We start from the raw sequence: 14,899 nt of genomic DNA on the forward strand, positions 1-14,899 counted from the left end.
TACAGCTTCCTCTCAATTTGTTTTATTTGGCAAAGTAGCAATTCAGACAGTTCACACAGCATTTATTCAAGCTCTTCAAATCTTCTGCATTTCAACTTGTCCTCTTCTCCAAGAAGTTTTTACTTCAGAACCATTGCTCCATCATGGAGGGGTTTTCATTTTCCAATTCCTAAATGCTATTCCTGGATACTCCTTGCTGTCCGAGTACCTTGACTATCACCAACCCCTTCAGCGGAATGGGTGCACTAATCCCAACAGCCTTGGTCCCTGAAGTCTTACACCTCCTGAAGTGGTTCTCCCCAAAAAAGTTGTTGCCGGGTCTCAGCTTTATCACCTCTTCCACGTTAGGCTAGCATATTACACTGTGTCCAGAGACAAGAATTTGGATACAGTTGAGCTCATATCTTTCATTTAACTGATTAAATTAGTGAGAAGATGTAAATAAAGCTGAACTCAAACTGAATGATACAGTGACCAAAAAGGTTGAACATTAGCATGCATCATTTAAGATATTTCACTTCAACACCAAGAACTAGATTCACAGTTGATTGTGGGTTAGTACAAATTTGTCAGACGCAAGTGGGTTTTTCTGAATTGTGTTTTCTAGAATACACGCTATATTAATTCCTTTATAAGATTAATCTTTGTGTATGTGCTCCCAGGCTGCAGTCAGATCAGGAGGTGGTACATTAACTTCCAAACATCTAAATAAATTAAGTGATACATCTCTTTTACACAGGAATAGGATGAGGCTGACATTCAAAAGGAAAGTTATTTAAAGTGTTCCTCTTCCAGACTCAGAGGCCTTTGAATTTTAACCTTTCAGGGATTAATCCTATCATAAAATTTTTGCTGTTTCACCACAAAAAGTCAAAGATATTTTTGTAGTGATCACTACTGGTTGTTTTATACAAGTTAGTTTATTCTATGATCCTTTTTACCATAAAAAAGAAAATAACGATAACATGCTGTTTACTTCAATATCTGGTTACTCAAATCTGAGCAAGATGACTCAAGACACACTTCTCCCCTTTCCCAAAGCAGCTCACCTTACTGTACTGCGTTGCAATCTGCTGTTGACATGCTACAGTACCAAAACAGAAGACTTGGGGCAGAAAAAAGGTTTACAGCCTTCCAACTACTCTTCTATATGAAAATTGAACAATTGCATCTCTATCTGTTCTTAGGAGTCCAGGATTCATTATTCCTTCTGCATGTATCATGTTTTCCTTGTATAGCAATTAAGAATTCACTTTCTAAAAAGCCAGAGTTTTTCCTGGGTGCCCAGTTAGAAAAATGAGAATGTTAATATAGCAAACAGCTTTGCCAAAAGCAACTTTCTTTCGGAACTAAACTGGATTTTTTTTTTTTTTTTTATAAAGAATCTAGGAATCCATATCTCAGTAGTCTACTACATACTGATCCTAACATTCCACACAAGCACACAACCCCACTTTAGCTTTTATTTGGCAAAGCAGCATTGCATAAAAACTGTTCAGTGATTGGGACACAGCTTACATCATATTTACGGAGTTAAATCCATGTGCATCACATCAGTAGTGAGCTATAAACCAAAACAGAATTTCAAGACTCCATTAATTAATTTTAGAAGGAAAGGGAAAACCATGTCTGTCATATCCAACTTGAACAGCAATGTTTGATAAGAGCGGCCACCCACCTCTGATGTCTTTAATATATACAAATGCCTGGTTTTAAGGTAATAAAGCAGCTGATTGTATCTACTACATGCTAGTCTATGACACCATGTCAAAAGCTTAAAAAGGAAGTTCATCTCCTTTTAGTAGCATCTAGCAGACATCGGAACACAGAAAACCTGGTATTACCTACGTAGTGTCATACGATGCACAGAAGCAGTTTTACCACGGGACACAAGAGCCGAGAGAAGTTAGCATTCAAGTACCCCCATCAAAATTAGAGTTCACAAGCTATAGGTCTTTATCTGCAGTTTTGCAGAAATTCACTTTGAACAGATGAAAGTAAAATAAAGGCATGTTCAATAAAACAGTGCCCACATAAAACTTTCCACCATTTCTTTATCAGATTTGCCTTGAGCATCTAAAAAAATAAAACAAACACCACGCTTTTCCATGCTGATAACAACAGTATAACGAAGTCCAAAACAAGCTGCAATGCTGTTGGTTTTCAAAAAGCTTTTAGAACTGGAGATGAGCAGTCCACTGTAACACTATGTTTGGGTCAAGATGATGTAGCTTTTACAATTCATCCCTGTAGAAAGAAAACACATGCAGTTATGTTTCTCCTCCCCTTGGAAATCATATTTGAAAAGTTCTGATTTAAAATCAGATTAAATCAGATTACATTTAAGTGCTCGAGCACATCAGCAAAACCTCAGAAGGCTCTTCAAGCATTTAAGAAAAAAAAAAGGCAACAGCGCAATCCCATATCATCTCATACTATTATGTGATGTATCGTGAAATATGGGTCCCTCTATTTTACATTTAATGGATCATTTGCTTTAACAAACATCCCCTGCACCACACAGCTAGTTACACAGCTACCTGTCATCCAAACTCTGTTGGCTACATGCTGGCAATAAACTGAGCCAACTTACTAGACAGAGTATTGGCAAAAAACATTCTCGGTAGCTGCCAAAAAGGCAATCTTAGCTTCCGCTGCAGTCCCTCAAGAAAGCTAGGAACACAATCTCACATCATTGGCATGCAGTTTGTACCACCTATTTTATTTATTTTGCAGAGGAGCTCGATTAGCTCCTGAAGGAACTATGCTAAATCAGGACTAGGTTATGGAAGGGGTGGTGGGGGTGGGGTGGGGGGTGTGTGCGTGTTAAAAGGAGATTCAGGTAGGAGAAAGGATACATCAAGAAGTCTCTCTAAATCACTGCGAGGAATCTAGAAAATGCAGGCTTTTGTTCCTGCAGGACATTTAAAATACATTGAAACAGGAAACCCATATTCCAACAGTGAAGTTATCATGTATTAGTGATTTGTTTAAATATTTCTAAAGCATTAACTTTAATGCAAAATGTCCATCAAATCTGAAAGCTGTGCACTGTGCCATTCTGAATGGTGGAAAATTCTAACAGAAGTGTTTGCTTTCCCCCCCCAAGGCACAAACGATCTATAAACTCACAGTGAGTTTGCTGCGGTTTTTCTTTTATAGTAGGTGCATCACCCTCATTAGCCAAAGCAAACACTGTCTGAATTAAGAAAAACTTCACTAATGTGATTGCTGGCTCAATACACAATAGTATTTCCAGCTATCATGCAAGCTAACCCACAAAAACATAGTGCTACATGCACACAGGCGAAAGCTTTAAAGTTACAAAGGCAGCATCCTTCAGGAATCAGATAGCATGGAATGACAGCATGCAAAACATTTTAAAAGCAACTGAAAAGGCTGTTGCAACTAGTGCTTAAATGACTAGTTTTCTATCTAATGCAGCTGGGATGCAAACCTTGTGATTTGTTAGTGATAAATATTTGCATTCTTTGCACTTTGCACTGCCTTCTAATAGTGCAGTACTAATCATACAGCTTCAGAGTGTTTTAGTAATTACAGAAAGTAGAAAAAAGCAGAAGAGAGAAGAACACATCTTGGCAAGGGTGAAGAAAAATCTGTTTATAGCCAAAGGTTTGGAAGTTCTCCATATTTGCCTATTTCACAGAACGGGTATTTGTTTAATTTAAACAGATAAAAATAAATGAACAAGTGATACTCAGTTTAAAATGCAGTGCTGCTGAATTTAGGACAAGTACTTCATGCATCCTTAATGCTTCCAGGAGTTGCATCATCAGTTAATATTTACAACTTCAAAAAGCATATGTCAGTAACGACTACTGCAATTGCTGCTTTAGTCTCATATACCTAAATTGCTGATATGATTTTCATAGAATCATAGAATAGTTTGGGTTGGAAGGGACCTCTAAAGGTCATCTAGTCCAACCCCCCTGCCGTGGGCAGGGACATCTTCAACTGGATCAGGTTGCTCAGAGCCCCGGCCAACCTGACCTTGAATGTCTCCAGGGATGGGGCATCCACCACCTCTCTGGGAAACCTGTGACAGTGTTTCACCACCCTCAGCGCAAAAAATTTCTTCCTTATATCTAGTCCGACTCTACCCTCTTTTAGTTTAAAACCATGACCCCTTGTGCTATCACAACAGGCCCTGATAAAAAGTTTGTCCTCCATCTTTCTTATAAGCCCCCTTTAAGTACTGAGAGGCTACAATAGGGTCTCCCCGAAGCCTTCTCTTCTCCAGGCTGAACAACCCCAACTCTCTCAGCCTTTCTTCACAGGAGAGGTGTTCCATCCCCCTGATCATTTTTGTGGCCCTCCTCTGGACCTGATCCAACAGGTCCGTGTCTTTCTTTATGCTGAGGGCTCCAGAGCTGGACGCAGGACTCCAGGTGGGGTCTCACCAGAGCAGAGCAGAGGGGCAGAATCACCTCCCTCGACCTGCTGGCCACGCTGCTTTGGATGCAGCCCAGGATACGATTGGCCTTCTGGGCTGCGAGCACACATTGCTGGCTCATGTCCAGCTTTTCACCCACCAGCACCCCCAAGCCCTTCTCGGCAGGGCTGCTCTCAATCCCTTCATCCCCCAGCCTGTATTGATACCGGGGGTTGAATTGGGTTTCATCCCGATTCCTACCATATACTCTCATAGCTTAGTAAAAGCCTGGCCTTTTACTGTGACAAATAATTCTTAATCCTTTAAACCCAAGCTAGATCCTCGAGAAATTGTAAGCCTAAAAAAAATTCCATCTTTACTGTGAAACTATTAAGCATGATAATTTTACTCAGCCACAGACGTTGGCAAGGTTTTTGCATACTGTGGTTAACGCACTTAACATATTGAAGTGTGGTTTGTTTTTTTTTCTTTTACAAAATGGTATTTGTACTTAGAATTCAAATAAGTGATACTAACATGTCCATGTTTTAATTGTTGGTATTTTGCATTGCTTTAAGCTATTCCTGAACAAATAATAGTGTCCTGTAAGTTAAGTATATCCTAGATGTCACTTTCAAAATAAAGATTTTAATATTCTGTTTACAGAATTATAGAACATTTACTGTATTAAGGGGATCAGCTTCCCTCAAGAGATCTTTCACTCGCTCTTCACTAGTCATTAATCTAACAACAGCATGCCAGCCCAAAACAATCCATGATGTATGTGTTAAAATTATGCAGCATTTATTTTCTACTGTTATGAGAAGCTGAGCTTATATGTGCACTATTGGATTATATATAATAAAGTTACAGAAAAGTCTTAGATCATCAGGTAGGTAACACTTCTCAGCTTTCCACCCAATGTGAACAGCTTGCAGACTTAAATACACACTGCAGAACAGCATCAGTTGATCTGAACTTCAGCTGTATGGATCAGAAGCTGCCAAGCTATGAAGTCTACCAGGTTTCAACTACTGGTAAAACCCAGGATACTCGCCTATCCTCCCAGCAGTAAAACTTCTATCCTGCTACAAAGCTTAAAAGGAGACTCAAAAGACGACTGCTATTTCCTTGTTAAAAATATCCTGTTGTCCTCTAGAGCCATATGAAAGATTTACTAATTAATTGGTATTTTTCTGCCTTTTTCTGGCCTTGACTATTTGCTGCGATTCTTACACAACTCATGTAATTTCCCTCCACCTTCATATATGCACTCCTCCCAACCTGCTTACTAGCTCCTGCTTAGTAAGCAATATATATATATTTAGGTTTTAAGTCATCACAATAGTCATTCTCAGGCTCTTGGAATTCTGGCAAGGGAATCACTCATCTAATACTGTCAATTGAGGCATCAAAGCAACTTTATAAGCTCAAGTTAAAGCAAATTTCAGAAGTCATTAGCTCAAAATTACTATTCTAAAAATAAATTTAATAAAGTTTGAAAAATTTTGGCTTACTAGTAGGGAAAAAACTATACAGGAATATTCCACATTTCCCATTGGGAGTATCCAACAACAAACTAAGAAACATTCTCAGAAAAATCTAATAGGTAGCATTTCAGGTAAATGTCAGAGTTCATTATGGGGAAAAAAAACCACCACAAATCTTACCGACAATAAGAAATAACAGAAGTTTGGGATACAGGTAAGTCATGAAGCTTTGCGATCTGTCCCCACCTCTTTGGTGGAAGGCATTCAAATTTGATATTTGAACGAACATTTATGAATTTATCTGAAATCTGTAACTCACTCTTTTTGATCCACTTCAATTTTCTTGTCATTAGGCAGCATTTGACTTTCCCTTTTTGATACATCATTCATCTATGAAAAATATGCTGTCATTACTGATACTGTATTTCTAATTCATATTAGGCTACACTCAATTTCAGTATCTACTCAGTGTTTCAGCAGCCAATTATTTCTCCCTCTGTAATTTTAAAGGTACCTAGGCGCAATATTTGGACTTGTAGCATTTTAATCTGGAAAGGTGCTGTTAAAGTATTTATTATTTGCTATGATCAATCATCAAACTGAGAGAGTAGGTTGAAGTGACAAAGAAAAGGAATTTTCTCTGCAACCTACTACATCAGTTACAACACACACATTTTTGCAGAATACATAAATTTTAAATTTAACCTGAGAAATTTTGTGCAGAGATTCTTTTTGCCGAAGTAAAATAAGAACTTCAACCATAATCATTGGTCTGCATAGCCAAAGGAATTCAGGGCAAACAATTCCTGCTAATTTCAATTGAAATTAGACAACTAGCTTGTCAGGGGCATTTGAAACACTGAATAAGAGTTTCTAAGCAGAAACACATCAAAATATTTCCTAATAAATACGTCTTCCAAAAGGGTGCTTAAACATGTCGTACGTACAGATAAGTGGGAGAGAGTAACAGCCCCAGTCTAGTCACTGCATTTTTTGCTCAGAAAGGATATACTGTCATTGTAATTCTGTATTTTATCAGCAAATATGAATTTAGCATGACATTTATAAATTTCTACTAATGCAATATTTTAAGTTAAAAAAAAGTAATTTGTTAACTTTTTAAAACAGCTGCCTGTTTGGAAATAAAATTCATGATTGCCACAGACTCATTGCTAAGCATTCCTTACATTGTTACTCACTTTAAGTTGTCTCTCCATATAAGTAGTAAGGGAACTCTCACAGAGAAGTAAAACCAGACAGATCCTAGTTTACACAAGAACTGCCAATAAGGTAGCTAATAAGCTGTGTTCTCAACTGTGTGGCACAAGAGGTCTTCTCTCCTCCCTACTTATCAGTAAGAAAAAACCAATTAATAATTGGGAAGTTTTATGTGAAAGGATAAACATCCTTACCAGCATAATCACATAAGTGGGCACCTACTGCTGGATCTCTGGTACACTAATGCATTTCATTTTGTACCAGAGATAGGGTTCCTGTGTATATTCTACTTCCAAATGTCTCATGGAGTCATATTTGAGAAGATTCCCACTAACGTTTAGAGCTTAAAAATACTACTGCAGCTGAACCCAAACTAGAATATTATGGACTAAATTTAAAGAAATCCAACAATATTCACAAAATAAGATTCTTTATTTAGCACCACAACACCAATTTATTGAAATCCAAGAAGTCTTTTCCTTCCAGCTAGTCCAGATTTTCTTTTGCTAGAAGATCCAGTTTTACATAATGTAGAATGATGCAAAGCGTCTGAAGGTAGGTTTGACCTCAAACACCACTTAGAGATTAAAGTCACTGTTGTGCTGCTTTGTAAAGAGCACCTTGCAGCCCTAGTAAGGAACTGTACTAACTTGTCCAAAATGTGAATGGCTAAGCAAAAATTCAAGTGGCTTCTTTCTTGCCAACTGGAAGGTCTGCTAGCCTAGGAAAATGCTGCTGGCCTGCTGATTGCATTTTGTGAAGGGACACCAATTCTTAACGTGATGGAACAGTTACCTGCATTAGGAATGAAATTGCATAACATAATGTAAACTAAGAGAATGACAAGCTAAACACACAGGATTCTTGAGCTACTCTAAAAAAAGATTATCGTTCAATGAATTTTAGATTTACAACTACAGTCTCTCATACACTACAGCTCCTTATTACAGAAAGACTTAAAGATGCTCTTTCAGAGGAGTCTCTACTTGATCTCTGCTCACAGGTCTTCAACAATTTAAGAAAGATAAATTGAAATACAGGAAGTGTAGAAAAAATACCTCTTTCATCTTTGATGCTAGCATAGATAACAAATGCTGATTTATAATTAGGAGTTTCCTTAGCAGCAGCTGGCTAAGCATACCCTTTGGACTCACCAATAAGGAAAAACAACAAAAAAGACAGATGCAACCTCCTGTAAGGTCAGCAGTGCACTGGCAGTTATCCTTGAGAAGGGAATGAGAATTTTCTTCAGATCACAAAAAGGACAATTAGAAGAAAAAACCCAAACATTACAAGAAGTGGACTTCTGAGATTTCCTTTAACAGAGATTTCCAAGTCTGAACCAAATTTAAATGTGTATAGCAAGAAAAAGCCTCTATGCCACTGTAGCGATCAAGGTAACCCTTCAGGCTAAGCACTTACCTTTTCTGATAACACCAATGTATAGTCTTAACACTTAAATTAAAAATAAATAAATAAAATCAAGAAGTATTTCAGAAAAGAACAGAAATTGGTAAGAAAATCTGGGGAAAAGAACCCCACAATACTCATGACCGAAGAAGGACCAAAGACAATCTATTACTTCTTCCTGAGCTAGCAGCAAAAACGGAGTACAAAACTGCACAGAAGAGATGCAAAGACCTTAGAATTCTAGTCCTTAATACACTACACCACCTTCACCAGCAGCAAAGGATAACCACTGTCATTCCAGAAACCCTTCAATAAACACTATTTTTAAGAACACACGTTGCTGCTACAAAAAAACACAACTGCTACTATAATCAGATCAGGTGGAAACACAGAAAAATCTACAAAACTTCTCTGGAAAAAAGAAGGCTTAAGAAGAATACTTCTCTTTTCTGGAGAAAGCAGAGCATGGACTCCGAACTTGAATAAAGTCCACCTCATTTGCCAGAGGAGGAAATGACCACAAAGCAAGACTTCCAAAGCCTTACAAGAGGCAGGAAACCCCTGAGTACCATGCTGAGGGAATACTGGCAATATTCGAGGACAAAGTATTAATTTGCATAACAAATACAAAACATCTGAATAGCGAGCATGCTTCACAAGCTTTGAACTAAGTAGTAACTCATTAAATTTGTTCTGAGTCATTTGTACATGGCTATACAGTAATCCAAGAAACACTGAAATGAAGTTTCAGTAAGCAGCAGTAATGCAAACTGCTTTATTTGTACTTTTTATGGACATTTTGATAGCTTAAACTCTAAGTATTCATGTATCCAAATCACAAGCTATGCTCCAGAATATCAAGGGAAAAAAAACAAAAGTCTAAATTTAGGAGTTATAAAGCTCAAAAGTTGTTTTCAGAACTCAATACACATCTATGCACTTCATTAACACAGATAATACATTCAGAAGCGTTTTCTGCCAGGAAGCAAAACAGGACTGCTGCTTTGTTCATTCACATACTAATGCCTAGCATGGTTTAAGCTGACAGCTGTGTTATGTCTCTGTTACTGGCCATTCAATTCAGCAAATTGGAAGGTTTACTACCTCTAGAAAGGCGTTTAGAGTTTGTTCTGCTAGCGAACACGAATATGTCCCCATCAGAGACAGATGACAGACTTTTAATAACATGTCTGAGAAAATTTTCTGAACACTACTCAACTGCACTTATACTTGAGGGTAGAAGGGATTACCTTCTCTACTTTCTGCTACTTGGAGGCTGAGGGAAAAGTGCTTGCAAGATTATCTATATTTCCCAAAAAGGATTTCACAAAGATTTTTCTTCATTTGTGACATTTCAGAAAAATACAAAATGAACACCCAATTACCACTAACTTACAGGACAAAACAGTATTTATTCTTAAGTAGTATTTTACACTTTACCCTAATTACTGGGCAAGCCGGTTATAAAAAGTTCCTTAGAAGGAAGTTTAAATTTAGAAAATACTGTGTTCAAAACAACAAATAAGAAACTTCAACACACCAAAGACTAAAGAAAACACGTCCAAAAGAGACAAAGTGCAACCCATGCAATATTTTTCTTCTGCTTTTAAATTAACTCAAACTTAGCATAACCTCCTTTTGGTGATGTAGTAATGCAGATTGAGTCACTTTTCATGGTATGGAGGAGCAGAAAGCAGTGACAGCAGCAAAGGCAGGCCTTGCAGTCTATCTGCTTAAAATTCACACCCTTTCACCTTGCATGTGTGTGGAAGAAGTAAGTGGAACAGAAAATCACTTCCACCTGGACCACTGCTTCTCTTTATCTGTTAAAGGCACATATATCACTCCCATCAGAGGCTTCATTTTGACACTGCCATCTTCTAGTTTGTCATACTGTTCGAGCATCTGGTTTCCCCCTGCAGGACCAACTGGTAATATCAATCTTCCGCCAGGTTTTAACTGATCTATAAGCTAGAACACAACATAGAAATTAGAATGTAACCAGCCACTTCAGAGAAGCTGGGTCCAAAGTTTGTTACATTAGATTAATAGCTTTGCCACAATTTATCTATCTACTATTATGCAGTACATAACTACTTCAATTAGGAAAAATAAAAAATGCACTGAAAATGAGAGTATCACAACAACATGGTACAACAACTGGTATTACAGAAACAGTCACAATAATTTCATGTAATTCCAAAGAAGGTAAAATAGTAATTGGATTAATTGGGTTGGTTGCAGTTTTAGTTTCTACGTAAGAGCAGAAAATTATGTAAATCACAAGTTATTTTTACAGTAGATTCAATCTTTTTAAACTGCTAGTTTTAACTGCTTGATACTTATTGTGCATCAGTACAGGCCCATTGTCTAACATTTTTGGGGTAACTGATCTCCCCTTAAGTCCGCAGAATAAGATTTGAGATTTGTGACTTTTTTTTAATTTATCTTCCTGGAGTAATTTTAAGTTGTCTACAATACGCTCACTACCCAACAGATCCTCTTTCATTCTGTGAATGGAACAGCATGTTATAAAATTGGTCTAAAATATATGAATATGAGTAAGATAAGTGACAATGTCACTTATGTGTGAGAAATGTGTATGTGAGAAATGCTTGGATTTTTTTTTTTGCTTTCATAATTAAAGGAGGCTAATCACAGTAGTCTCAAGGAAAATTCAGTACTTCCCAGATGCCATGAAAAAAATCTTAATCCCTGTTACTAACAAAAGTTATAATTAAGAACTGTTTTATTCACTAATAAGCTTTAAATTACCTTTTTAATTGTCATCTGTCAACACTTTGCTGGGAGCATCCCCCCAAACACCCCAAAATAAAACAAAAAAATAAAACAACGGCCAATGTCTGTAAATGTCTAACCTGTCTATAGCACCTCAAAACTCCAGTCCTTCATTATCCCTCATTAAAATTCAGATTTAAAAAGCTTAACTGCTAACTAGCATTATCAAAATCATGCTATATATTCCCATTTACCTGGTGAAAGGAAGATGAAAAAAAAAATCTTATCTGCAAGAACGGACTTCATGTATACACACTCTAAAGTCCCTAGTTATTCTTCAGCTTCTCTAGTAAGAGCTGCCCTGTATACACTCTGAAAGCCACAAACACATGGCATTGTAATTCCAGCTGAGCACATTACTTTTCCAACGGGCTCAATGCCTTAGAACCTGGGAAACAAATACTTAAATTTTGTAATTCAATGTTTGATAAAACCAAATTAATTTATTAAATCAAATGCTCTAGTTCATTGTTGTAATAGAGGGTTGTGCACAAGTCATTTTAAAATACATTTATTTAGAGGAGAGTTATTAGAACATACAGCTTTGGCAACCCAACAGGAAGCCCAATTTAACAGAAACAAAAAACCCCACACCATACAGTAATACCACCCTGCCCACTGACACTCTCCGCAGTGCAAGCCTACCAAGTATTTTAGATATATATTATGTAAAACATTCTTTACAGCCAAGAGATTACTGAATCACACACATAAAACATAAAGGCTTACTGCTTGGGGCACAACTGGTGCTGCAGCTCCTACATGAATCGCATCATAGGGAGCTTCTTCTGCATATCCCATTCTTCCATCTCCCACTGCAAGAAAACACTTTTTTTTTTTAACATTTTCAAAAGGAGTGGAGAAAACAGCTGATCTGCCATATCTATAGGTAGATAAAAAGCTATGCTCAGATTTCAACTAAAATTCTGCTGAGCAGTAATAACATGATGAAGTCAGTTTAAAAATATTAACACAATTGTAAAACAGATGCGACAAAACACCCTCATATGTACATACACACACTTATAAAAGATATGAAATATTACTGAAGCACCTGCAATTAGAAAGCATGGGTTTATAACAGAAGTTCTTGGAGACACGTGGTCCACCCAGAAGAGATACTTAAGTATTTGTGTGCCCTACCATTCCAATGCAGGTGACTTTTCCCCTCATTTACCCTCTTAGAACATACACTTTGCTTTGCCTTGCCTTCACGCACACCATTCCTAAATATAATGCAAATCATAAGTCTGAAGCATTGAATCTCAGAAGCACATATCAGAGGACCAAAGGTGAGGAAAAGACAAAGCAAGTATACACCTACAACTGCACTACCAATTGGAATGAAAGTCCACACCTACATTCATACATTAATGCAGTACCACACTAATCCCCACACATCCCCCTTTGCCAGCAGATGGGTCTCGCTATCCTTCCTGCAGACAATTGCTGGACTAACATGGATAGCCAGGTCAGACCTGTGGCTAAAGCTCCAGGTGGCTGCTTGGAAGATGTCAGGAGTAATTAAGTTATTCAGAGGGCTACCAACATAGCTTCAGCTTTGGTGGAGAACCACCCTATCACAAATGTCTCACACCATGCCAGTTATGCAGGATGAAAGGGGAACAGATTGGGTTTTTTAAGCCACTGAAACGTAGCAAACTAAACTAGACCCCGAGTTAAGTTTTGAAAGAAGACGATGTGAACGTGGTATCCACAGTATTTACAGGAAACCAACGGGAAATTCAGAGCAAGGTAGACAAGCTCTCTCTGGAGTTATTTAGGAACAAAAGTAAATGAGGCTAAGCCATCCATAAATTCACACTCTGAATGCAGAAGTCCCAGTAATCAGTCAAGAAGAAAAAGCAGGGAAGCTAATGAACATAGTTCTCTGCTCAGCACAAGCAGTTGTTTGGGGTTTCCTGTCTTCAGACTGAGCTTCAACTTCCGTGCAATCACTATTATCACAGGTTAATTAAAAGGCTGAATGAGTCAAAAGAAGTTTTAAGCCCCTACCAGAGGCTGAAAATTTATCAACTTTTTGCCTTCCAACAACTCACAAAGCAGGAAAAATACATGGTGGCCATAGCAGGTTTCATTTTGACCTCAGTGATAGGGAGGGCCACCCGGGCAGTAACAACACCCTTAAGTACCCAAGAGCGTACAGGAAGATCTGGACAGCTCCTTGAAACGATTAAAACTGGGGAGTTTGTCATCTTTCATATTAGATCCTGAAACAAGACCCTGCAAGGACCTTCTACATTCAAAGCTTAAGGACTATAGGAAGAGAGCATGTTTCCCCAGCAGCTGAGAAGACCCTTAAAGCTCAGTGACTTATTTTCTCGTATCATCAATTCTGACCAGCACAAGCTCCAACCAAGGGCCACAGGCAGAAGCTGCCAAGAAAGAACTACCAATGCTTCAAGAGAACTCATGCCTATCGACCATCAATTCCACTAAGTCAGCTTTTATTACTGTTGCCAGTAATGAATATGAACATTCCAGTATTTCCAGGGCTTAATCTCTCTGACTCTGCCAAAGTGGGTTCTACTGGAACAACCACTTCAATGCAGTCAAGTATATCATTTATATTTACTTAGTAGCATTGTACACCTCCTCTAGAGGAAGCAGTGATGTGTTATGGTATCAAGCTGCTGTTCCATCAGAGAAGGCAATGGAGAAAGACTTCTTTAGCTCAAACATACAGATACTGCTTTGAATGATGTTAGTTACACAGGGAGACAAACCCTCATTTCCTAAGATGCAGCAGTAGGCATTAGAAGCAGTGATCTCTTGTACTGCTGGCAAAAGAAGAGATTGCTAAGTTGAAAAAAAACAGCTGTGAAAGAAACTGCTAAGTTGTCTTCCGAAGAAGAACACATGTATTCTGAGACTTAAATGCACCTTGTGCGCTGTCCAGAAAAGTCTGAATGCGACTTCTGCACATCTTATCACTTCACTGACAGTTGTAAGAAGGACCCAGAACATCTAAACCCTTTGCTCTTAGAATCAATAGTCCAAAGCAAAGCTACCCTCTTCAGAATCAGCACACACACACAAAAAAAATCATGCTCCTTTATATGCATCAAGCACAGCATGACTCTTCCCTTTTAACATCCACAAAAATTTTCCTGGCTACAGCAGTCAGGTATACATCCACCCACAATGGGAACACACTTTTAGATATCCGGAAGATTAAAAAAAAAAGCCAGCACTCATATATTCAGTGTGATACAAATTACTACTTTCTTCAATGTCCAAGGGGAAACAGCAGCCCAAATTTTGAGTTTGTGCTTACATCCTGAATAACATCACCCATCCTACCAAGATCTCCAGCTACGTGCAGCCTGTTAACGAAGTAATCACAGCAGTGGGTGGCGGGTGGTGATGAGGGAGGAAGTAGTGTCAGGACTTTCTGACATAAAAGGGTTTTGTAGCTTGTTTTTGAACCTAGACCTGACCTACTGATCATGGTACTCAAGCGTTCAGTGTCTCTATGCAGACCTGTTTCACAGAGCTGTAGCATGAGCACAGAAACAGAAGAAAACTACTTCACTGTGGTTAGAATACCCTCATCCCCTCTGGCTAC

General features: G+C 38.1%; 1 protein-coding gene across 3 annotated transcripts in view; it reads right to left on the bottom strand.

Annotated features, from left to right (window-relative positions):
- Positions 1–14,899, bottom strand: part of PCMT1 (protein-L-isoaspartate (D-aspartate) O-methyltransferase) — a 35,775-nt gene continuing 20,876 nt past the window's right edge. The window contains exons 6-8 of one of the 3 annotated variants that reach the window (XM_076333866.1): positions 12,040–12,125; positions 10,313–10,482; positions 1–2,247 (exon numbers count right to left, since the gene is read on the bottom strand). In XM_076333866.1, the coding sequence (XP_076189981.1) occupies positions 2,235–2,247; positions 10,313–10,482; positions 12,040–12,125 (269 nt within the window). In that variant the 3' untranslated portion in view covers positions 1–2,234. Of the gene's footprint in view, positions 2,248–6,212; positions 6,274–10,265; positions 10,483–12,039; positions 12,126–14,899 lie in introns of those variants that run through there. The other 2 variants (XM_076333867.1, XM_076333869.1) reach the window with 2 other exon arrangements.

The sequence above is a fragment of the Aptenodytes patagonicus genome, chromosome 3 (genome assembly GCF_965638725.1).
Source record: "Aptenodytes patagonicus chromosome 3, bAptPat1.pri.cur, whole genome shotgun sequence".
Classification (NCBI taxonomy): domain Eukaryota; kingdom Metazoa; phylum Chordata; class Aves; order Sphenisciformes; family Spheniscidae; genus Aptenodytes; species Aptenodytes patagonicus.